Source organism: Argiope bruennichi, chromosome 1, assembly GCF_947563725.1.
Source record: "Argiope bruennichi chromosome 1, qqArgBrue1.1, whole genome shotgun sequence".
In the NCBI taxonomy this organism is placed as follows: Eukaryota; Metazoa; Arthropoda; class Arachnida; order Araneae; family Araneidae; genus Argiope; species Argiope bruennichi.
In genome coordinates, this window is record NC_079151.1 from 14019720 (window position 1) to 14046655 (window position 26936).

At 29.4% G+C, this 26936-nt stretch overlaps 2 protein-coding genes across 28 annotated transcripts in view; one reads left to right on the plus strand and one right to left on the minus strand.

The window, feature by feature from the left end:
* The first annotated feature begins 1138 nt into the window (after nt 1–1138).
* LOC129981022 (dehydrogenase/reductase SDR family member 11-like) lies at nt 1139–15891 on the plus strand. Of its 2 annotated transcripts, XM_056091660.1 has the most exons (7): nt 1139–1310; nt 4771–4884; nt 8024–8216; nt 10258–10411; nt 10795–10889; nt 13778–13904; nt 15381–15891. In XM_056091660.1, exons 2-7 carry the CDS (start codon nt 4857–4859, stop codon nt 15579–15581), a joined length of 798 nt encoding a protein of 265 aa, XP_055947635.1. In that variant the 5' UTR covers nt 1139–1310; nt 4771–4856; the 3' UTR covers nt 15582–15891. The 2 variants fall into 2 exon arrangements, with proteins under 2 accessions (XP_055947635.1, XP_055947723.1); XM_056091748.1 differs by lacking the exon at nt 4771–4884 and having other exon boundaries at nt 1141–1310; nt 15381–15888.
* Nucleotides 15892–17168: 1277 nt separating this feature from the next.
* LOC129978905 (cell adhesion molecule DSCAML1-like) overlaps nt 17169–26936 on the minus strand; it is a 139729-nt gene continuing 129961 nt past the window's right edge. For all 26 annotated transcript variants that reach the window (XM_056091532.1, XM_056090827.1, XM_056090708.1 and 23 more), the window contains 3 exons: nt 22608–22775; nt 19071–19231; nt 17169–17743 (listed from right to left, as the gene is read on the minus strand). In XM_056091532.1, coding sequence (XP_055947507.1) covers nt 19074–19231; nt 22608–22775 — 326 coding nt within the window. In that variant the 3' untranslated portion in view covers nt 17169–17743; nt 19071–19073. The remainder of the gene's footprint in view (nt 17744–19070; nt 19232–22607; nt 22776–26936) is intronic.

Sequence of the window (26936 nt, forward strand, 5' to 3'; positions counted from 1 at the left end):
AAGATTTTTTTTTTTTTTTTTTTTTGAATTAGAGAATTTGCACAACCTGGTTAAATTTCATGTAAATCCACGCATTCAATAGTTTGTTTCATAGGCAATGTTTGATTAACTAAACGAAATAACTAAACTTGAGTATAATATCTTCTTTGAACGTGGTAATTAAATGCAATAACAAATAACGTATAAAATGTTTATTCAGTATGAATGGCAACAAGAACACACTGACGTAATTGTAAAAATTATGTTTTCCCATTCATCGTATGAAATGTAAGTACCAATACTTCGAAATTGAATCTTTTAGCGCTTTCATTGCTTTCTCTTTGAACACCACATACATATGGCCTAATATATAATAGTTTCATAAGTAACGAAAGTAATTAAAAAAACAGACTTTATAAAAACATTTAAATGACGAGAATAATTATTTTACCAAAAATATTGAGGTAAAGAAATTAAAACATCGGGTATAATGAAATTCTATCGTATTTATAAAAATTTTTTAATTTTAGAAGAATGCATTTGGAAATTTACTTTCTAATAGAATTCACAATTTTTAACGTTCTTGTCAGTGCTTTAAGCCTTTGCCTTTTGTTTTAATGTCTATATTTTGGATAGAAAACATTTAATAGAAGCATCTCTTATTTTCCTTATTTTTAACATTTTAATGTTTAAATATACTTTTTTTATCACATTATTATAAATATCATGAATCGTGCTTTAACCCTTTTTTTGTTTTCAACTCCGTAACACACGGAGTCTCTGATTTGAAATAAAAATTTAATTAAAATTCATTGAATGAAAGATAATTAAGTTCTGAAATATTTTAATTCGTGTACTTTCATCTAGAATAGCGCTCCAAACTCAGAAAGGAAATGAAAAACAGCAATATAAATCTTCATTCATATGAAACGAGTCAAATTAGATAAAATTTCATTAAAAATGTGTGAAGAATAAACAGAAATAATTTTAACTGAATCTAATCGGATGTGCTAAACCAAACTATAAAAATTTAAAGTCACTTGAAATCAAACTTCCAGCTGACCTTGGTAAGCGACCAAGTTGATGTAGGCGTAAGCCGATTTCGCTTCAATCGTTTCGCCCAACACGATTAGACATTTTCAAACGATTTGCCTATCATTGTAGCACTGATGGAGAGAGGCGTTATAACAACAATCTGCATTTAACATAAAGCGTTAGTCACCGTCTAAAGTCCGCGATAAGCAACCTGTGTAATCAATTACCTGACTACACATCGTATTCCAAACACTTTTATAAACCTATTATCTTTCAACTCACAGATTCTTCTTCAAGTAAGTTCGGATTTCTTTTCCTTTTTTCCTAAATTTCTTGGATATTTTTCACAGTAATCCTTTACTTCAGTTTTTCGTTTTTAGAAATTCTTTTTTATCTTTACGTTTGTGATTAGCATACAACTCGTGAAGACGATAACGAAATGAAAATAATAAATGACCGTTGTTCATTTCTTTAATAATCTGTTAATCTGTTTCATATTACATTGTTTCATATCCATCTTTTCATGTGCAGTTTTCGTTTTCCTAAATATAATTAGACTATTAGCAAAAGTTGCGTAGCTTTTCAAGATTTGTTTTTAATAACCGACGAAATTAGACATAGTATAACCTAAATTCATGCAAATACTATACATATAAAAATGGGCTAGGGAAATATTTTTAAAATTCATTATTTAAAATAAAAAAACAATCAAGAATTTTTTAAATAGCATTTAAAATTTATATTATTACTGATTAAACTTAAAACTCCGAATTAAAAGAGAAGAAAATTTTAAATTGGAGTAAATATAAACATAAAGGGAAAAATGTATCGCAACTTTAATAGCGGAAAAGTACATTAGCAATGTTTAGCTAAGTATTTCAATCGATTTTATTTTCATTGTAATATTAGAAATCACTCTGCCATACTATATATAGAATCATTTTTTTAATCATTGTAACAAACATTGTCAACAAAAAAAAATTTGTACAACAAAAAAACCCACTACAAATACAAAAATAAATTTCTGGAAAATATGTTCCATATTTATAAACAAAACAAAATTTTACTAAATATAAAATTAAAGTTTCAAAAATATAATATATAGCACCAAGTTGTATACCTTTAAAATATGTTCTAATATTTGTGAAGTATATAAATCTTTTGTATGTTCAGTCGAGTTTTATACGCGTATCTTGCTTTATTACTGTAATAGCCGCCTTTGGCGACCAGCCGGTTCGCCAATCTTAATGTTCGTTAAAATTTTAATAATTAAATATTTTATGCAATTCCAACTTTAATAGATTCTTCAGCAAAATATTTTAAAACTTCAAATTTTGATAGTCATATAATTCACTCATAATATTATAAAGGCCTTCAGTCATAACGTGATATGTATCTCTCTAATTTTCTGTTACCCCTCTTAGAATTTACGCTTTAAATTAAAGTGTAAATGATTAATCTGCGATTAATATAATAATATTTTTTACTGAAACAAAGCATTTTTTTAATAATATGATTACTGATAATAGAGTCACTGAGCGTTTAAACTTTATGGGCACTAAAGAATATCTTTCTTAATTTATGTAATATCTCAAGAATTTGTCAACAAAATTTTCTCAGATTCATCATGAACAGATCGATTCATTAACAATGTTTCATTTTAAATGCATCAAACACTAAGAAAATAAAATGAATCGTTTAAAATAATCTGTCTAAAACAGGTTTAAATAAACTACTTAAAAAACGATGTACTTAAAACTATAAGCATATACAAAATATATATAACATAAATAAAATTTACTTACAAAAGCATGCAACTAACCTAAAAATTATTTTAATCATCCGTTGATAATGGTTGTCATGACAACAATCAGAACACAATACGCATGCGTGAATTTTCTTCGCCAGTTATGCTAACGCAAATGCGTGAATTTTTCTACGCCAGTTGGGGCAACGCTATGCAGATTATGCATTTTTAATTTCCTTTATTCTGTGTTATTTTAATTCAAAAGTACTTCAGAATGAATCTGAAACATGGATTAATTAACAATGTTTAATTTTAAAACATTAAGAAAATAAACAGAATCGTTTGAAATAATCCGCCGAAAAATGTTAACCCTAGCCTCATTACTGTTGGGAGGAAAAAAAATAATCATTTGGCGGTGGGGAAAATGGAAGATTATTTTGGCGGGAAAGTTAGTTTTTAATTAATAATTAAAATTTCAAAAAAAGGGACCCCAGGTGCACATTCCCGACCTCTAAGGTATACATGTACCAAATTTGGTAGCTGTAAGTTGAATGGTCTGGCCTGTAGAGCGCCAACACACACACATTGAGCTTTATTATAAGTATAGATATAGATAACTAGAAAGCAGATAGTTCCTGGTTTTCGTTTGGTTTGGGTTATTGCCGCCACATTTGTTGGCCATACTGCGCTAGACTTGATGCCGTATTTCTGTATTTAAACACTTAATAAAAAGCAAAACGAAATCTAAAAAAATATTACCAATAATATTGTGTATTGATAGTAAAAAATTTAAACATATTTCCGATTTAAATAAGGGGATAAATCCAATGGATTTTAAGAAACAGTAAAAGGTGAACGTACGGGTTATCACGAATCAGCTTAGACAAAGTTTATGGAATTGTCTGAAAGAAATGCAAACGTTATCTGAATAATGGTCGTTCAATCAGAATATGAAGTACCGTTGCAGCGCAATTACAATGCGGACACATGGGAAGTGCTCACCCAGTAATAAATGTCAATATGTGAATTGCTTATAGCCAATATGCAGGAATGCGTAAAAAGTGTGTCTTTTCCTATTGTTAAAAGAATTCCAAGCCTATATTGAAGGCTTAACCGAATGAACTTTATTGTCCTTTTCAGAATTACATTATACTTAAAATGTTCTTGACATGTTTCTTTAGATCACACGCAGATATGGCAGTGTTAAAAAGAGCCATCACAGTAGCCTTGTCAATTTTATCTATTCCAACATATACTGGAACGCAACAATATAAAATTGTAAAACCTCGAAAAAAAAGTCTGTTGTAAATATTTTAAATTCTAAAAACTAATCGGTGACTTTATGGAAAAATAATTGCAGTTATCAGATGGTTGTTGACTGTCCTTTGTCTAATCACTGAATATTAATCTTCAAAAATAAAAGCAACTCGGATTCATTCAGATTAAAATCCACAATTTTATTCGCAGTTTGCATTTTCACACTGAAGCGCACTCGTATAAAAAGGAAAATCCGTTATGCTACCGCTTATGCCCCGTGGTTGAATTGCTTGCACATGCTCAAAGGTAATCAAGTGCTTGGAGAGATCGGCTTTACCACAACTTCAACGACTGTAAAAGTTCGAAGAGTTTATATATATCACGTAACACCCAGGAGACCTATTTAAAATCTCTTTCAACGCAGGCGCGAATGCAGTGATCTCTGCTATAAAAGTTGAACACAATGAGTCTAAAACAGTACCTGCTATCCAGAAAAATAATAGCAAAAGAGGTTTGAATCGTGAAATTGAATCTGCCGGCATAAACAGAAATAAAACTATGACAATGAGATTGGTTTTCAGAGAACAATTTCTGGAATATCCGTTGCATCAGATTTACAGAAAATTTCAAATATTTGTGGATTGATAATAATGGGTGACATATAATTTAAATTAATATATACTATTAAGATGTTAACTGTTGAACTCCAGTACTCCAGTTAAAAAGTTATCTAAAATATGTAAATTTTTTAGTTAATAGTTAATAGAACTCCGTAGAGTTAGAGTTAGCAACCGTCATAATTCAAGTTTTGGATCATTCATGGACTTGCACCATCAAGATGGTACCCATCAAGAACATTATTGGAGGTAAAATAAATTTTCAAAATATTCATCCAATTTTGAATTAAAATTTTTTTCTGAAATTTTCAATAGCTCTCATTAGTAATAGTATTGGTTTCCCTAATACGTCAATATTTATGCAAAAAATTTCGCCATGTTAAATTAATAAAATATAGGTAAATAATAAATATCATGAATGCAATGCGTTGAAAGTACGAGTGAGTCACTACTGCCTTCCTATATATAGGATTTGGCACGATTTGGCGTGAAAATTTGTGATTTTCGACGGCTTCTCTTTTTTAGTTTCCATTAGTGCCAAAAGCTAAACGATGTCAACTATTAGAAACAAAAGAGATCTCACAAATATTTTGCCATTTATTTTGTTACCAAATGCCATAACTAAACAATAACAATTGGATATACTATTTATTAAGGATCCAGTCATTAATTTTTTTTTTACTTGATTTTACTCAAAACTTATGTGTTACCTCATCATAATCTTTTAGCACTTTGACGATCCAAGTTGGCTAAAAGGAATTTTTTTTAAATATGTTATTAAAAAAGTAGATGTTCAAAATATAAGATTTTTAGCTAATTTTTTATCAGTATAAATATCGTGATTGTTCTCTTTTTCGATGCTTTTATAAGAAAATATGTCAAAATTAACCGAAAATCTTGATATTGAAGAATAACTTATCAATCTAAATCCAACGATAGAGAATAATACTAAAATTATCGAGCATCCAATTTATAGTGCTAACTTCAGTAGTAGCAAAACTTGAGAGTTCAAAAATGGTTGCACTGCAAAACCAAAATAATGATAAAATGGCACTTAAATCTATTAATGCTGTTGTATCGATAAAATCAAAAACATTTCCAAGAGTATGTAAAGTATTACATGAGAAAAATCAAAAAGGAGTTGGATAATATGGCATCCATTATTTTTCAACAAACAGAGGAAATAATTTGAAATAGAATTTATCGAAGAAGAAATGCATAATAATGCAATGGTGTCTTGCTCAGGAGCGAAATCAAAAAAATATCCCACCTAACACTCAACCAACATGCGCACAAGCGATCAGTAAAATATCAAACAAGTCATACATTAAAAAAATCCTCTGGGCATGTTTTTTTTTGGTAATATCTAAGAATAAGAAAATATTCTCTGAAGTTAAGGTATCACTTCTTAAAACAATAGATCAGGCTAAAATAAATTTTCAAAACTAGCCAAAGGAAGAATAATAGTTGAATGTCAATCCTTAAAAGATCTAGATACCATAATCAAAGAAATGAATGTAAAATGATCAGAAAATTTAGGTCCGTAAACCAATCAAGAAAAAGCGAAGGCTAATCATCTATGATGTTGACAATAATATGTCAAAAGAGTATATTTGGACACATTATTGAAACAAAATAATTCATCATCTGAAGAAGTCAAAGAACTTTTCAAATTGAAACGAGTTTATTACAAGAATTTATATGTACTACTAAATGTTATACGTGCAATAGGTTCGTATATATTATCTTGAACAGTACGAGTAAAGAAAATTTTTCACAATGTGGTAGCGATTGCCTTAAAAATGCAGAATGCAAAAGTGAAAATTTTTGCATTAATTGTTTAGAAGCTAATGCAAAATTCCATCTTAATCACCCAACAAATCATACCACAACAGATATTATATATTATATCGCTCGCATTCAAGAAACGTATCAAATTGATTCAAGAGCTGTAGGATTCCCTAATCGGGAAGAGGCCTTAAAGCAGACATTGTTATCTATAATCCTAATATCCGAATGATAAAAATTCATTCTGGTCACAATGTTTTTGGAGTAATTATCAAAAGTCGTTTAAAAATATTCCTGCAATTTCCTTTATAACGAAGATATAAATATTAATTTAAGAGAACTCAAAGTTTGTAGAAGTTTTCACATGATAAAGTTCTTCTATAAATGCAGTCTGAGAAACAAAATGTTTAGAATTCATACTTTCTAAACGCTTAGCTATTGTTAATGATAAAAACACTATTCCAAATTTTTGAAGATGCTCAAGATAAATCTTGGATTGATCTCACAATTGGAGATTCTAATTTTATTAAAAAAATATTTCAATGGAAAGTAGACTTTTAACTTATCTGTAGTGATCATAAGGCATTCATTTTTCTATTTATACAGATAATATTACAAAAAAAATCGCAAAGATTAATTTTAAGAATACAGATAACACAATATTTAGGAAAATTATTAATAAAGAAATAGGTAGCGGGATTTTGGATCAGAATGTTGATAATGATCCAGTAATAAAAGTTTTCACAAGGAATATTTTTTTATGCATGTAATAATAAAAGCAGTTGCATAGCTTCAAAAATGATCAAAAAAACAAATATAGCATGGTAATCACAAATTGGCTACTCCGACCCTCCAGAAGACACCCGGAAGAACTTGAATGACCAGACTGCCACAACAGCAATACTGGTAGGAACTGTGGTTGAGTCCTAAGGGATATCACTGGCCACGGTATAACATTTCCCTAAGGAAGTACGTCCAGTCATCGAGGGGAGGACCAGACCGCACCTTTTCGTGTACCCACAAGAGTGGCAAGAACCAATCACCATGCCAAAAGCTTCTCATCCTCAGTTACGTGGTCCCCCCCCCCCCGTGAGACAATATGGCAGGGCAAAAATTGAGACTTAAAAGCCACGTAAGAAAAGCCAAAAAGAATGTATTTAGCGTGTTCATTAGAAGATAGAAAATCTCAGAATACAATTCAAAAAATTAGGAAGTGAATATAAATTTAAATGAAATGTTGCAAAAACAGGTGGATAGTCTTTTACATGTGATAAAGTAATAGTGAATGAACATTTTGGGATCCATTTTGATGTTGCAAAAAACTCTGCTAGAGGAAGCTTTTAACTCAGTTAAATAAAAAAAATAAAAATAAAAATAGAGATGGTACTCTTACTGAAACAGACGAAGAGGCGTTACAGGAGCAATTGAAATTTCATTTTTCTGTTGACGAAAGAATAACTTCCACAGTCAGCTCCACACTCTACAATTTTTTTTTCTTACTTTACGTATTCAAATGTTACCAATCTGAGATAATTAAATTTAAAAAAAATAAATTCTGAAGTATTAAATGCTTTAAACATTCACTTTTTCCTTTTTACAGTTGCAATGGAGCGTTTGCAAGGTCGTGTCGCTTTAGTAACCGGGGCATCTGCAGGCATCGGAGCTGCGTTATGTAGCGAGTTATGCCGACAAGGAATGCGGGTCGTGGGGTGCGCCCGAAATGCCCAAAAGATTCGAGAGATAGCGGAAGAAGAAACGAAACATGGAAGTCCTGGATCCATTTACACTATCAAGTGAGAATGCATAATATAGAAATGATTTGTTACAAATCAAACCTTATTATCACTCATCTTATTCACTCAATCACATTCATTCATTTATAAAAATTTTAAATGATTATTAAATGATTAATTCAAGAAAATAAACTGATGATAGTGCAAGATAAATCATTACATATTTCTCAAAATGTTACTTGTGAAAAGTGGGTTGCTATGAAAATTGCAGCCTCATTTATTTTTATTACAAGAATTAGATTTCAAAATGTATCATCAAAAAGATACATTTACTTAGAAAGATTGAAACTAATTTTCTAAATAATAATCACTAATTATTTATATAAATCTATATAATATTCCGTAAAGTCTTGATACAAATCAGTTTTAATATTTTTCAGTCTTTTTTTAGGATTCATATACTTATTACCCAAGATACCAACGTACGCTGTGCTTCTACAATGCGTCTGAAAACTATACGACCAGGCGACATTTTGAAATAACAGTTCAAACAATGATGCATTGATCACGAAGTAATAATACTCATATGGTATTAGAACATAAGTGTATTATAACAAAGAAACATACTATTTACATTACATTTACAGAATTTTTTTGAAGTAATAAACAGATAAAATAGGTTATTCTATATGGTCAATGAAAAGATTCGCCTTTTCAACCATTGTATTAAAACAACATGCATATTTGGTACTCTGTACATGTGACGAAATATAAACTAATTGTTCGTTCTTCAAATACCGAAGTTGGATGATGCTCTCCAGGTTCAATTCTCTGCATCTGATATAACTAAAATTTGGCGTTTATAGTCCCAAAACATTAACGTTTCTGATATTGTTAAACAAATGAGGCGTAATAGATCTAATGTTTATGAAAATCTATCAAAAGGCGTTAATGCAACTGCAAAAAGCGTTCAAATCGACCAAGTAATCTATTTGATTTTAGCTATCAAATAAATTTTCCAAGCAGTTTCAACCCGATGAAATTTGTTTGGAAAATTATGAAAAATTCCTATTTCGAAATCTATTGTTCACTGTCGTATATGGGCAAGCAAATTTAATAAATATCGCAAAATGAGAGGGACATCTATACTGAAATTGCACCATTGAAAGGCCTGCTTTCTTTGAACTAAAAAACACATGCAATGGGCGGGAGAATGGTTAAATATTTATTGTCCCTGATGATTGAGCATACTATTACCATGATCTATGACGAGTTTTATTCATTCGACAATAAGAAGGACGTTTTCTCATGGTGCGGAATTAATTCTGTTTCAAAGAAACTTCAGATATTGCTTTTTTTAAAGTTCGACAGTGTTCCGAGGATTATTTGAATGTCCTCAAAAACCATCGTCTTCCAAATGGAAACATCTTAGAAAGGGAAAATTGGAAATTCCAATAGGACAGTATGCCAATTAACGCTTCTTATTTGATAAAAGCTTGGTTTAGGTGTTACAGACCGACAGCCATCAACCCAGATCTGAATTCAGTCGAAGACCTTTGGGGTCGACCTATAGTAGTCTGTTTTCGACAATTTAGGAATTAAAACAACAAATAGAGCAGAGTTGACTCTCATAGAGCTACACATTCTCTAAACACTAGTTTGAAGCATACCTGATCAGATGTTAAAAATAATTCAGAAGAATGGATCTGAAATACTCGAGAAGCCAATATATTTTGAGGATAGACTATTTTTTTTCCCACAAAATTCTGTAAAATTCATTCTGTATTTCTTTGTTGTAATACACTAATGTTCTGATTCCAAATGCTTATCCCCCCCCCGATTATTGGATAATTTTTTGAACACTTGTTTGAAATAATCGCCTGTCTAAATAATTTTGAGACGCATTGTATAAGAAATTTGATTTTCTTAATTGGCGTGCTTTTAATAGACATGTCATTACTATATTTTTCAATAAAATATTTACTTGAAAATGTGTCTTTTGGAACGTCATTAAAAATCTTACATTTTAATTAACAAAAACAGTCATTGAAATAGTTATTATGTATTTGGAAATATCTTGTACAATATTTAAAATTTTCAGGTGCGATCTAACCCAAGAATCCGATATTTTGTCGATGTTCGATGAGATACGCCGGACATTTGGCCGGTTGGATATTTGCATTAACAACGCCGGATTAAGTCACGATGCCTCTTTACTCGACGGTGCTACATCTGAATGGAAAAATATGATAGATGTAAGAAAATCATATTCTGTTTGCAGTTTTACCTCATATGCAAGAGCTATGCATAAGAAACTATTTCATTTAATTTAAGACTCAATTGTGATAGATAAAAAAATTTTAAAGAATAGTCCTGCATTTTAAATTTTAAGATTCATCTTGTATTCCAAACTTTTCTAATGCCTTTTTCAAATCAACTTAACTTTTTATCTTGGTATGATGTATCATAACTTTTTTGTAATATGGACTTTTAATTTAAAGGCTCCTTTACAAAAAAAAAAAAAAAAAAAAAATGCGAGTGTTAAAAGGGGTTTGTAAACAGTTACATAAATGAGTTGAGTCAATTAAATTCATCAAATGAGATTTCTAACTGAAGTGTCATTTGCGATGTTTTTAAGGTAAATGTTTTGGCACTCTGCATTTGTACCCGAGAAGCCGTTAAATTGATGAAAGAAGCAAAAGTGGATGATGGACAAATAATTCACATCAGCAGGTAAATTCATTTTCTTTTATATTCCGATTTAAATTTAATCAATAGACACCGATCGATTTTTTAATCCATATTTTTCTTATGAATAAAATTATCAATAAATCATTGATAATAAATAGGAGACTATATGATAAATGATATTTAGCTCAATGTATTTTCATCACCATTCTAAAGAAATAAATTTCAGTCATCAAGAATTATTTGATAACATTTATAATTATTAAAATCTCCATCAAATAAAATGTTTTCTGTATATCAGGATACAAATATTAAGTATACATTATGATTCAAAATAAATACTGAACAATTTACAAGAGTGTCTGAATTTCACAGATAGGTAGAAATAAACAGAAGTGTAAGACTAGATATGTGCTAGAGTAACAACGATACAGAAAAGACATCACATTACGGCAATGACCTGATCTAACTTTGAGAATATCTTCCCCGGAAATCCCTATAAGTTTAGAATGCCCATTAATATTGCAACGATATTTTCAAGATATTGTACGACATTCAGAGTATTGAGCAACGCCTGATGGGAAAAGGGATATGCGATTAGATCACTTAGGAAGCTACGACCGAGAAAGCAACCGCAAGCAATACCAATCCAAACGCTGATGTTGACTTTCTGTATCATGCTGCCTTGTTACTCGTTTTTAAACAGCCATCAGTGCTGGTTATTTGCAGTGACCACTCGGTCTTTTGAAAACGTGGTAAAATTAATGAAAGTGCTCACAATGGAAAAATAAATCTGTATTGTAACATATTGTTTTGTATGAGATCTGTTCTACTGTTAACGTTACGTTTCCAACCTCATGTCCCTGCGTTAATATTATTCGGCATTGAAGTCCTTGAAATTTCCCAAAGTATTGAACAACTATTTTGAATCATCCCGCATAAATTTTACAAGACCTCAACTTCAAAATTTTTTCAGAAATTTTCTCCTTTTAAAAGAAATATAGTTACAATAATATTAACATGAGCATAAATCTTACCACATATATTTAAGCTATTCGTTGGATGAATCATGCTGCGATTCGGACCGCTATCTAATAAGATGCCTACTTCTTCGCTATTTCCTTATTGCAGTATAGAGGATATCTAATTAGATAGTATGTATGAATCACGGACGACTCACACGGTGAATAACGAAATAAAACAGATAAACTAAATGTAGGCATGTTCTACTCGCATCAGATTCTATACTGAGAGAATTTGAAGAAAAGTATCAAAATAAGGCACACAACATGTTGATACTTTTATCTCTGCAGTTGGAATTAAAGTTTCTAATTTTCGAAATCCATTCGCGATTTGTTCTGTGTCATAAGCAAAATTTTTAATAGCTGTCAAATCCAAGATCGTTTCACAGATGATAAACAATAATTTCAGTGAAATAATATTTTTATGACATGCAATACCCTAATTAATATTTTTTGACACATTGCAAAATTAAATCAATTTTGCAAAACATTATTATTACATTCCATTACCTTTATTGAAAAAACACAAACTGTGAATCATATTCCTGCATTATTTTGATTGAAGCCAAATTAAATTTTAAAAAAAATTTAAATTGAAGCGAATTTTGGAAGATTGTACTTACCAATTTACAAGAGAGGTTGTATCGGTCATTTGGTAACACAATCGGATTTTCATTCATGAAATTAACGTATTGCTTTTTATTTGTTGTTAGGCAAGCACTGTATTCTTAAATTCTTCTGTGTATGCAAGTTCCTTGCGTTGAAACAAAAATAGAATGATGGTAACGATTATACTAATTTTTGTAAAATGATATATTTACTCCCAAGGCATATATAGTGGGTAAAATTTTTCCATCTCTTTCAAATCTCTCTTCTTTTCCTGAATTACCTCAAACCAAGCATCAATGCCAGTTAACAATTTGAACTAGACACGAACTACCTCTCTTGTTGCCTCGGAAATGCAAACGTCACCGATAGAGTGTAGGAAAATTCTACGTAGTTAGAATTCGTTATTCTGTGCAAAAATATTTATCCATTTTTCAAAATAGTGTCAAGATATTTCTTTTAAGTAATTCAATGCTAATTCTGAAAAGTATCAATATATTCATGAGACATAGATAAGTCAAAACCTTCAATACTCTCTTACAGTTAAAAGGAATTAACTGTAGTCTTCTGAATTAAAAGGTTTAAATCTATCAGCTTATAAAATGATATGGGGAATATTTGGGTAAAACCTCTTGTTAGCGGATGATTCGAAGATCTAGTAAGGTCTGGTAAATTAGTCACTATTTTTTTGCTACTTTAGAACCACCTTCTGATTATAGGAAAAGAATATCTTTCACTTTTCATTCCTTGTGGTAAAACAATTGGGGCACATAAAGTTATAAATAGTTAAATGAATTAAAATCCATAGTTATTGTTTCTGTTTTCTGAAACTGCTTTTAGAACTAACAGGATAATTTTTTATTTTGAAAGTAATCCAAAAATCCTCCAAGGCAAATTGTAACCAACTCATTTCATATATGTTTACTTTAAGTTTTGTTTCACTTAATGAAACATATATAAATCGAATAAAAAATATTAATTCGATAATAGCTAATAACAAATGAATAATTCAAGATTTAAAAAAAACATTTATTAATGTTATTAGTAAGTAGTATTAGTTAAAAAATATATTTATTAGCAAGAATAAAAGGACATTAGTAAAAATTAAAACTATTTCTTTAAATTTTATGTTATTAAAAATTCTATGTATTCGAAGTTTATTTAATAAAACTATTAATTTATTCATAGTAAAATGTATTATATTATTATTATTACCATGAATTTATATGAATGTATAAATATGCTTTAGTTTATTTGATTTCAAAAATATTCCTGAGAAACCTAGAGAATAAAATTTTTCTGCAGCATGTCTGGACACCGCATTCCAGAAATGACGTCATTCATGTACGTTGGTACTAAGTTCATGGTCCGGGCTCTAACAGAAGGACTCAGAAGAGAGCTGAAAGCAGACGGAAGTCGCATACGAGTTGCAGTGAGTGACTTTTTTCTTTTTTGAAAGTTTACAGAAATAGAGAAATATATAAAGAATAAGGAAATGTATTTAGATAAAAGTGTCATGCGATATATTACATAAATGAAATATGATAAACAGAAGTACCTTCAGCTCTGAAACAAGCATTATTCGATTCTATTACTCTGCAAACAACTTGAGAAATCCAAATTCTATATTCGACACTATAAAATCTGGATTTGAAAAAAATTTGGAAGAGCTGTTTTTCAACAATAGCAGATCTGGTAAAAAATTTTTTAAATATTCCTTAAAATCTTGATTTCTAACTTTCCAGAGCAGATTCTTATTTCATGATTTCAAACAATAGATACACATTTAACGTGTCTACGTTTTTGAAGAAAATAAAAGGATAAAAATTCCTACTATTTTGACTACGACAGATCAGAGATTGAAAAAGAAATGCGATGCGACTTATTCCTTCATACATTTAATACATTGAGTTTTAAAAGCGTCATTTCGAGAACTTTTTGTTTTCTAATACTTCGACAATTTTCTGTTAAATTGTTCTGCCTTCGTCCGGTACAGCGTTTCACCGATAGGACTAGTTTTGAACAATTGCTGTCACTCAGATCTTTTCGTTTCGGACTAGGTTCAAGGTGCACAACAGTGCACTCAGAATGTGATGGCAAGCTCCATAATTAGAAAACACGTGATAACCGATACAGATGCAATATTACTTTCCCGTGCATTTTCTCCAGGAAAGTGAAGAAATGTTTCATTTGTGAATGAACGGAGCAATAACTATGATCTCATTCATATAAACTACTACCTAATCGGTAAAATTGAACAGTAAGCCCATTCGAATGAATAACTCTTAGATAGTCATAACTTCTTAGGACCCTAGGTATCCAAATAGGTATTTTTGTAAAATACATGTTCAGTTAAATGGTATAATTTACTAACATTCAAACTTGTACTCATATGAGGAAAGACCGTTTAAATAGCTTTCTAAGAGATGGTATTGCTTTAAATTCATTGCTTTGTCCTAAGTAAGTGAAATTGCCTAATGGCGCCATTTAATGAACTCAAATACAGATTTTGAGCCGGCGTCTTGGCATAGGGGTAGCGCGTCTTCCCCATGATCTGGGCGTCCTAGGTTCGAATCCCGGTTCAGGATGGTTGTTCCTCTTCTGTTCTATGTGTGAATGTGCCCCTCTGTAAAAAGGGGCTGTGCAAGCGAATGTGATGCGTGAGTAGCTAAGACGTACTCTTGGCCCTAGTTGGCGCTACTAAAACAAGAGACGCATCCTTGGCTTAAAATTGCTGTCTTCATAAGCGAGCTTGTCCATGGCAAGTGCCATTAGAAACAAAAACAGATTTTGAAAAGTATTTTACTAATATCTTTTTTCATGAAGATATTTAATTAAAAAAACTGCTAAAGTTACTAAGAAGTATCTATTAGTGCTTAGTTGGACTTAATACAATCATGTCTTGCAGAGTATCAGTCCAGGATTAGTGGAAACCGAATTCGAATACAGATGCTTCAAGAACGATCCTGAAACAGCGAAATCCATTTATACGACTATAAAATGTCTCGAACCGGAAGACATTGTGCAGTCTGTCCTCTACATCCTCGCCGCTCCTCCCAGAGTGGAAGTGCATGATATTCTACTCAGACCCCTAGAGCAAAAAGTGTGACAGTGCCGAACAACTATCTGAAAAAAACTACTGTAATAAAACTAATCGTTTTTTAATGACAATTAGTTATTATTTTTATTAATCAACTTCTTCGGACATTGCGTTTTTTATTTCTTGACAATTCAACCCTAAATCTTAAATAATTTATCCAGTTTTTGATTCCATGTGTTAAGTATCAAAACACATCAAAAAATTATCAAAATATTTGATAATGTATAGATCAAAATGCTTGCTACGTATCTGTTTGATAGTAAACTTTACGTCAATGTCTTCTGCAGCTCTACTAACAATCTCTCTTTATTTTGCATAGTTGATAAAAAAAAAAAAAAAACAAACAAAAAAATGCTTGCTTCTTTTTGTAAATAAATCCTATCTACAACAATATTTGGATTTTTCAATATAATTACTGTAGAAATTGGCTTATATGTTCCTTTTCAAAAATAAAGAGGCCACACACTGTTTATAAAAGAAAAAAAATAATTTCAAGCATTTTAAAATATTTCTGCATGCCCATGTAAATAGATTTCATTGCAAGAGTTAGATCATTTTTAAGTTGCCATAAATTAATAATATTTCAAGGGGTGTTCGAATGAAAAGGTACGAAACGACGTAACAACGTAATCGTTAACATATTCGTTAACCCCAGTCAGATGACAAGGGCGAAGTCTGAGCTGGTAGCCCCAAAATTCTGCACGAGTCTAACAGACGGGCATTTGGCTCAAAAGCTCAGATTTAGCATGCACCAAGCCCACGTACAAGACAGGTCTATAAAAGAATTGCATTATAATTCGATCTTCGAGATCTCTGGCACCAAGAACTTACCACTATAAAATTGCATTCCTTATGGGTACTTTGGAGCACTACATTTTTATTTTCATGAAATATTTTATTTATACTTAAACCCATAAAAGAGGACATTTAATGGAAGACAGTTACAAGCCTTTAACATGAACAAAATTATTTCAAGAGAACAGATAATCATAAATCAAAAATTCTTCAGTACGATTTTATGTCATGAAAGACACAAAAAATAGCAGAAAAAAAAATAGTTTCTGTTTATGAGTCTCTGTTTTCGTTTACAAGTTTCTATTCTGGTATATCAGTCACAATTTCTTATTATATTGATTATTTAAATATGTCACATTTTATTTTTACATTCATTAAATGCATTTTAGCAAAGATTTGCATTATCATTCCCATTGCATATAATTACAGAGCATATCAAATGAAATATGCGTGCATTGAATATTACGTGCATTTTCTAAGGAAATATGTATTTGGTTCATACTTTAGAAATGACCTTCACTTATGAAAAAATGTACAATAGAATTATGATTCATTCTATCAAAATTTCATAGCATACCACATCTTATCACTTTTTAATTAGAAATTGGGAGGAGAAAATTCTGTATCCCTTAGTCTTATAACTATCCAGATAGATGATAACAGAAAAAAATACCTTTTATTGATGGTTAACTGAAGTTTCTGTCATGTGTACTCAAGCAAAATGTAGAAATTGATGATAGAAGTGTTCAGGAATATTCATGTGAATCACAGTTCAAAGAACAAAATACTCATACATAACAATTCTTATACAAAAAGAACATTTATTAGAAAAAAAAAAGAAAGACGACGAGCATAGTAGTAGCAACTGCAGTGAAGACAAAAACAAAATTTACAAATATGTACAAGTTCTGGCAAAAGTTCGTAAATCCATATAAAATGGTGGTTGATATGGCTATAAAATACATCAAAGATTATGCTTGAGCTTGTGGAAAACAATACCGAATAAATCCACTGTGAAAATATCTTACCGTGGAAATATTTTCTAATAATTTTCAAGGTTTTCTTTAATCAGGGATTATTCTTATCATAATACTTTAGATAGAAATTTACTGATTTTTAATTAATTTATATGTCTGAATAGCATGTTAATGTTTTGTTGCAAGTCTTCATGAATGTGAATATATAGTTTTCATTTAGGAATTAATCGATACAGATTTCAACAAACTCGTCTGGATTAAAGGAACACTTTTACGACACAACTCAACATCACATGACTATCGAATCTTACAAAATGGTAGAAAAATGCAGTAATTGAAACATCGTTGGTTACATGGCCACTTGCTGATTTTTTTCCTTTTCTTTTGGCTGCTGACTAACTAAAAAAAAAAAAATCAAAGTTATGTATAAATATGAAATTATGCAATGACTTTAATCAAAGATGAATCAAATATATACTAAATAAAGCTATGACTTCGAATCATATAATGAAATCATAAACCAAAATTCTCTATAAGTAAGCAAGATTTAATTACTGAATCAAATACAATATTTAAAAAAAATTTCTTACAAATCTTGTTTATGCTACGCTTTTATAGCACATTTAGCATTGAAATAATAGAATCAATGTTTTATACTTTCTTTCTTTCCTATTTCACTTTAAAAACACTGGGTGCCACATGTATACACTTGTATTAAAAGTATTTCATTTGGGTACGGCATGGAATTTGTTTTCATTACAAAGCAGAAAAATCATTTCCACGGCAAAAAGGATGTTTTACATTGGAATTTATGATTTGGAACATTATCATTGGTAAAAATAAGAAATAAATAAAAATAAAAATTGTAAAATCTTATCTAAAATGAGTCTCATTTCCAAAAAAAGAATTATTAAATGCATACATAAAAACATGTACTAGAAAACAAAATCAGATATCCTATTCATTTAATTTAAATACAAAGCAATATTTCTGGCTACTCTAAAATTATGAAGTAAAAATATTATGGCATATTAAATAGGTATTATGTTCCTCAACCACATAAGCATAATTAACCAGTTAATTCCAGAATTGATTTTTAAAAGTCCGTCACTTATTGTGTAATAAAAATCAAATGATGATGTGTATATACTTACATTAAAAGTATTGTATGTATACACATCAAATACTTTTAATGTGTATACATACACATTAAATGGTTGCAATACATACGCAAATGGTTCCATAATAAATTTTTGAAGGAAAAAAAATCACAGTAAAGAGAATAAGAGTTCGTTATTATTTGATAAAAAATTGCACATTAACCACATCAAAATGAAAATTTTATTAACGTGTAAAAACATTGAACGTAATTAACTTGTTAAAATATAAATAAAATATTCTATTTTTTACATAAATAATCAAGAAAAATAAGAAATAACCCAATTATTTCAAAAACATACTGGAATTGATTGAGAGTATAAACTATGTTTTATTAGTTTTACTTAAGAAATTTAAAGAGAATACTAAATGATGAAACTGTTTTACCAAATATATTAACACAAGCAATTGTCCAGACTGTAGCCACTGCAGACACAACAAAATTAAATGGAGTAAGTTCAATATATAGCATCAAAATTTTCCTCACCTCCAGAAGGAAAACATTTTATTTTTATACGAATTTCGAACAATGTTATATTATAAAAGAAAAAAAAATAATAGAACTCACCAACTACATCTTAGGTCTAGCAGGTAAATCCCAAGGTACATCATAGGCGTCATCTTGATTCGGTCCACCCGCTGCCACTATCTGTTGGGCTGGAGGAGCGAAATAAGTGGCCCCTTTATGGGGAAGGGTGTAGTAAGCCTCTGCATATAAGGACACACGAGCTGAAAAGATGAGATAAGATAAGCATTTAAAAGCAATAATTTATAACACTGCTAGCTTAATTCTATGAAAAGAGAAAAGCCAGGTTAGAAAAAAGGTCAAAGACAGTCTCTAAGGTATGATTTCAGGACTATCAAAGTAACTGTACCACATATGAAAGCAAATCATATAGATAATCTTGGGTTATTTATGTAGGAGAAAAAGGCATAGTTTTATTTAAAAAAATAATCTAATATATAAGATGTTTATTTGAAGTTAAAATCAACTTGTATTTTTTCAAACATTTAATAGAAAGCTGCTTTATTCATTAGTAGAGGATTAATAAGGCAGATGTTAAACATTTCATTGCAACTCTGTTTTATTTTCTCTCCTTTGTAATCCTTTTGCCATTGTCATTATTATTCTCTGTCTTATGTATTTCTTTTTCTATTTTTTGTTTTTAAACATAACTTTGTGGAAACGCTAGAGCTGATTGTATCAAGCTATTTTCTTTTTTGCAACATGTGCACTATTACTGTATATATAAAGCAGTTATGTATATATTATTTTAAATTCGAAATTAAATTTAGTTACCTTGTTTTTCCTTTTGTGTAACATTTCATTTCAATCGACATTCAAGCGCTACTAATTTATGTAGTGAGTAAAGTAATATGAATCTGAAATTCTTCGTTTTTCATTCCCACTTACTGTTGATTCGGTAAATACTCATTAATTTTCTTTGCCATCTGCACTAAACATAATTTGAAACAATTTACTTTTGAAAGCTTTGGTGCTGCGTATTCTAAATCAAGAAACTTGATGTTAAGCCTAAATAGACATTTCTCCCTCTGAAAAATGATTTCATTTAGATTATCTTGCATAAAGTAGTTATCGTCTGGATGTTAGGCATGCAACGATTGCTTTCTTTATAGCAACATTTATTCTAAATCTCTAAATTTTAATTTTCAAGCTCTATGAACATTTTTATTCCTATCTGAAGATCTCCATAGAATTCAATAAGAATAATTACATCAAAAACATAATGTATGTCAACGATCACCAGGAGTAACAAAAACAGCAAAATGAACTCGATCTGCAATAATTTCTAATGTTCTTGACAAGAGGGTCAAAATTATCCAGCTTTCAAAAAAATTGTATCATATAGGATGCTTTAATTAAGTTATGTCATTATGCAAAACTGTAAAATCGCCCTATGCCGCCAATGTTTATAGGAAAGATGAACAAATTTAACACTGGATGTGACGAAAATTTTCATGAAGATGATTAATTTCTTATTTGCTTCGACTAAGAGACAAAAATGCAGTTGAAAAATGTGTGGAATGCATCTAAGCTCTTTTCTTAGAATCTTTCTGTATTCTTCATATTTTGTGCACTAAAAAATAATGTGTTCCGATTTTCAGCTAGATTGCCAGTATAATACGGAGGAGAAGTTATGATACTGAAAAAGCTTAACTTTGGTTCGGAAGGTTTTAATTCGAAAGCGAATCAATGTGACGTCCTTTTTCTGTTGCAGAAAAGTAATCGATTATGAGATTTGATACTCTTTACCCTTAGCACTCGGAAAGATAATTCGATGCACAATTATTCATTTAATATATGGATTTGTTTATTACATCGAAAATTAAATACATTCAACTGTTTTAAATTGAATTTCCCTCAAAAATGAATCTACATTTTTTTTAACATTCTGTAGTCATTTTTAACAATTAAAATTAAAAATAAATAAATAAATAAAATATCAATGATGATGCATCTTCTTGAATAAAGACTGAGAAAAGACATTCGAGTGCAAAGGGTTAGGATGCTTGAAATTCTCATAATGTTTGGAATCCTTTCATGTTGTTTCTACTACACGCTGCATGTTGTGATCGTTTAGTGATGTCAATTTAGAAACATGTGCCACATGACCATCAACAAGCTCCTTTCCGGCGATGCCGTTGTGGCCCGGGGTTCAAGTGAATTCAGTAGAAGTGATTTTGCAAACCATCCTAGAAATGTCTTATGCCGTAAGATTGCTAACATTTTTAGAATGGATGTTTGAAAACATGCAGGGCTTTCAGAAATCATAGGCACTTGACTGCCTTTTCCTATTACTTAATACGATGTATTGTTCAAACAATACATCCTATATATCAAACAATAATAATCAAACCAATACATCCTATTACTTAATAGGATGTATTGTTTTGATTCACTGGGAAACTTAGTAATTGCATACAAGGCTGCAAAGGCTTCGACGGTACTGCCGGTAGTCCAGTGGCGAAAAAGATGGCAACGTAATACAAAGTTTCAAAAATAAAAAAATAAAAAATCACAAATATAATTTGGAATTTAAAATAATGGGAACACAAGTATTGTATTTTCAAAACAGTATTTCTCAAAACAGTATTTACAGAAATAATATAAATAATGCGAGTGACACACATACATACAAAATAGTTTGATACAATAAGCTATTGCGCGTCGAAACAATTTCTGCACATTTTCATGCTGGAAAAGAATGTTTTAATCTTAAAAATGTGTGTATATGAATGTGTTCAGTCCATTAGAAGATTGACAGTATTCCTATTTAATAAAACCAATTTTGTAATAGTAAGAAGAGTACATGTAGAATAAAGCAGCATATTAAAACATGGAATTCATGAAAAGAGTTGTATAACTTTTTAATCAAAATTTATAGAATGAAGTGAGGATAAAGACGGATTTTAAATAAAAACAAAGCTTACAAGACATTTCTTTTGACATAAATCAGACTATAATATTTAAAATATTATTCGGTAAAATATTTCGGAAAAAAAGTACAAAAAATAAAGAAAACAGCTAGAAATTTTTACTTTCACTTCAAGAAATACAGTGCAGAAAAAAAATTATTTTGCCTGACAGAGTTGCAGAAGGAAAGTAATGAAATATTCATACCAACATAAATGGAATATATATATATATATATATAATTAATTATTTAAACACTATTACGCTCTAATAGCATTCGAATAGTTCCATGTTAAATAGATAAAAATTTAATAATGGAAAAAGAGAACAGTAAAATAAAGTTCAATTGGAAACAATAATTTTAAAAATATAAAATACGGTAAAGAACTCAATAATTAATAAAATATTTTATTTTGTATAAAAGTAAAAAAGTGAATTTTTCAAAAATAACAACAACATAGTAATTAATATTTTAAGCTAGATATGATAGAAAAGAATATCTAACATAATCATTAATATTTTTAGATAGATATAAGATAATACTATAATATATATTTTTATTTAATAATTATAATAAATAATATTATAATTATTAAATAAAAATATTTAATAATTTTAATAATATTTATTTAATAATTATAATAAATACTTTTAAAACAAAGAACATACCTGCTTCTCTTTCATCCCTGAATTGAGCTTTTTTCACCCAAACCCATGCAACTACAATTACTATGACTATTATGACAATAGATGCCGCCACGGGTATTATGAAATGTAGTTTCAGAAAATATGGTGTATCCCCACTAACGCTGACGATAGATGGCGCCATAGCTTTGCCTGTAAACAGAATATGGAGGTCAAGTCAATGTCACCTTGTACATGAAAGAGTGCTCTTTGTCTATTCCGTGAAAAGAGCGGGAAACCATATTTGGCTAAACATCACACTTCTGAGCAAATTTAAAAGTGGAACAAAAAATATTTTACGAATATGTATATTAAATTACAATTAAATAATATGTCTAAGCAGAACTAAATTAAGTTTTTAATATTTTGTTCATATTCGATAGGCGTTTCTAGCCGTCATAGAGAGTTTTCAATAACTAATATCATTTACAAAAAACATATTAGATTATAATAGGATTGATTACAGTACAGCACCGCATATGCATTTCTTATTTATGAGTTGCATCATTCGCAATCATAATAAATGTAATAATTAATAATATAATAATGCAATTATTAAATACATATAATAATGTAATAATAAAGCACTTCGTTTATTTATAAGGCACAAAAAGTACAAAGCTTCTCGAACACCAAAAATAGCTTCGATTATGTGACCTGTGATATCGTTATTATAATTATATACAACTGATAAATTAATTGAAAATAAATTATCTGTCCTAATTGAGGTGATGAAAATGAAAAATATGTAGAAGATACTCCATCTTTCTTTAAAAACGTAATGAATTTCACTGAAAAACATCAAACCTATTTTTTAAAACATATTAAAAATATTTAATAAGGTTATAATTCCATTCATAATATCGCATTTCATTCTCGTAGAAAAATGGCACGTTAAATCTTTCTTTTTTAAATTCAACATTGACTAACATGAACATAAATCGTATAAAATAAATGTATAATTATTACTCCAGATAAGATATATGATATTTCTCATTTTTATGATAAATTTTTAATTTTAAAATTTAATTATTATTAATAATACTATGTAATAACATATTAGAATAATTTTTAAAAAAATTCAAATCATAAATAAATATGTAACAGTAGCTTTAAAAATGTAGTAATCAAAATTGATTATTCAAATTTCTATAATATGTTTCTCCGTTTTTACGTTACTTTAAGTGCTTTCGTTGAAAAGCGTATATATACCGCTTTACTATACTTGACTACAAAAAATGAAATGAAATAATTAAAGATTAAAACACACACACGCGCATTTATTTCCTGATTGAACATGTATACCCTATTAGCAAAAGATATTGTACTATATCTCCACGATGTTGTTCGATGGTTTGAATGTCATTCAATATCGTGAAGATATCATAGCAATATTGTTGGATATTTCGTTCTAATACGGTATACTTTCAAAAAAATATATTTCTAACATTTATTAGAAGTAAATAAAAATATATACATTGGATATTAAAAACCGCATGTCCTCCAAACACTAACCGACATTACTTCTCGAAGATAAAAATAGATAATCTTTAAATAATGATAATAAAAAAAGCACGTCTGCATGCCTAATGGAGATTTGCAACTTGCCTAAGTATATGTTTTCTTATTAATTGAAGGTAATATTGCTACAAGTACTCCAATATTACATCAATACATAAATAATTCGATGCTCAAGCCAGCGTATTATATGATACAAACAAAATGAAAATATAAAGATCGACTTGAACAAGTTAAAATGTAATACTGGTCTTTTTATCAATACAGATAAACATAATGAGCATTTAGTAGGTTGAAATTTAATATATAAGATTTTATAAAATATTTACTATATAACAAATATTTTGCTTAAGTCAATTTAATTTATATGATATGCAAAATGAACTTACTAATTTTAAAGTATGCATAGAAATCAATTTTAAAAAATTGTATTTTTTTTATTAAAAATTATATTTTGCCTGAATAAATACAATTTCTTTATTTTTTGTCAATACGGAACATGGAATTGAAATATAAAATATTTTCTAAAGCGATTGAATCTTTTGTATCTAATCCAGTAAGTAGACAGAGAGATATACTAAAGAAATGTACTTTAAATCGGAGCAATACATTGCAAGCTAGGAACGCTGGGATCTTCTCCATTTTATATAGTGTAATTATATAGTGTAATCTCCATTTTATATAGTGTAAATATAATTTAACAACAATAGCAAAATAATTGCGATATGAAAGCAGGATTATCCATCAAAAGAGAGTGACTATGATTTACGTAATAGAAGAAATTAGGATGGAAAATTTACCAAAAAGGTTTTTTTTTTAATTGAATCAGATTATATTTTGAAAAAAAATCAATATGTATTATTTAATTATAACAAAAACTCATGATCGAGTTGAGTTCAAACAGGAGGCAAATTAAAATGGGAATCATTCGTCTCATTCGGGACAATTGGTCATTCATTTTAAACACACTACTGCGTTTTATACATATAGAAAAAATATTCCAATAAAAATATGGAATAAAGGAATTTCAAATAAACGCATCTACAATGAACTCATTTCGGTCCTTGCGTATGCAGTCAAAATAATGGAATCTGAAACTCGCATACGTCACTGACCGCATGAACAGCAACCCTTTAATACTGATGGCAATGATGTCGTAGATGACAGGAAAGGAAATGTCCTTTTTTTTTCGGTCGAGGATCTTTTGTTTCTAGTTTTCTTAGATGTAGACAGGATATGAGTTGTCATCATTAGGAGGGCACGCTTTCACTGAATGCAAGTACCTGATGTTTGAGCATTACATTTTCGTGTCTTAGAGAGAATTGAAACAGCATTTTCGTTTGTTTCTTTGTTTAAAGCATTAAATCATTATAAATGAAAAATTTTGTTCCCCAAAAGTGCATTCAAAAATTTACATTAAAAATTAGTCACTTTTATAAATATTCCCAAATGGTTTTACTAAAAGGAAAAGGAAATCGTATTCTACGATTGGCTTTAATTATCTTTTCCCACCATTCATTATCATTTGTACATTTCCTTTAGGGACTTTTTTCTCTTCCTGAGTTCAACGCAGCAGAAATTTTATTAGTTTCACTATTATTATTAACAAAATAGGTCTGACTCCATAATAAGTTCCGACATTATGAAAATGTCTGCATGATTATATTCAAAAATATAGAAATAGCATTTCGAACGCAGTGTTCTTTTTTTTCGTGAGCGTGCTAAAGACATATTTACTTCGATATTCAACGTATACTCACACATATGGGTAGACGGAGCTGTAAAATGTTTTATAAATATTTTTTCTTTTATAAAGGAAGATAAATTTTAAGGAAAATCTTTGTAAATATCTTTAATGTAATTCTTTTTTATGCTTCGTTAATTTGAAACAAGTTCTACGTAAGTGTTATCCAAGGTCTATCTAAAAATCCATCCATGTTGGCAATACCATGTCGTGTCAAAATGTTGCCATCTTTCAGGATTCCAGTCTTTGTTTATTAGGGCTTTCAAAACGTTATTCTTTTAATATTTCGATTTCATAATTAAGCACTATAAATCGAAATTTCTATGCTTTCTTAATACTCAGAAAATGAAGTAGAGTTCTTTCGCTCCTTAAACAGTATTCGAGATGTAAATGTTTGCAAAGTTATCAAAAAACGCATTGGATAATTGTTGAAACAAATGCACGAAAAAAAAAATTGTAAGAATATTTTGCAAATAATGAAATAAACCGAAGCGAATTCATTTTAAATTTTGACTAATTGCAATTGCTATCTGCCTTTATATGCAAATTAAGTGTATATATTTTCCGCCAATGGCATTTGACATCGGGATCGAATGCTCAGAAGTGTAGAATTTATACGGCTTTTAGAAAAATTAGTAAAACTTTTTTATAATTCGAAATAGTACTATGGCATTAAATTTGCATTTTTAAAAAATTTGGTGTAAAATCTCTAACATATAAGTGACAATATTTATTTCGGTACCAAATCTCGATTTATTCGTTATCTCAGTACATTATCTAACTACAGCTCTATAGCGAAAAGAGTATTTATGCACTGAATAGCAATTTGCACTAGAAGCAAGATTATCTACAGAAATAATACTGAAACGCCCTATGTGTGCGTTTATCCTATAGTAATAAAAATTACGGAACGCATTTTTTGCAAATTTTTCCAACAAAAACTGAATGATAAATTTTGATGATAGTGCCAATGTCGATAAATTGAATAATTAATATTTTAATGATCTATAATTAACAATTAAATATCTATTTATTAAAAACTACATTTCTTT

Excerpts from the sequence above, each read along its gene's own strand:
- LOC129981022 (XM_056091660.1), top strand. The coding sequence starts at position 4,857 with ATGGTACCCATCAAGAACATTATTGGAG. Across the intron at positions 8,217-10,257 it reads GGATCCATTTACACTATCAA|GTGCGATCTAACCCAAGAAT; the intron begins GTGAGAATGCAT and ends TAAAATTTTCAG. Across the intron at positions 13,905-15,380 it reads GAAGTCGCATACGAGTTGCA|AGTATCAGTCCAGGATTAGT; the intron begins GTGAGTGACTTT and ends CATGTCTTGCAG.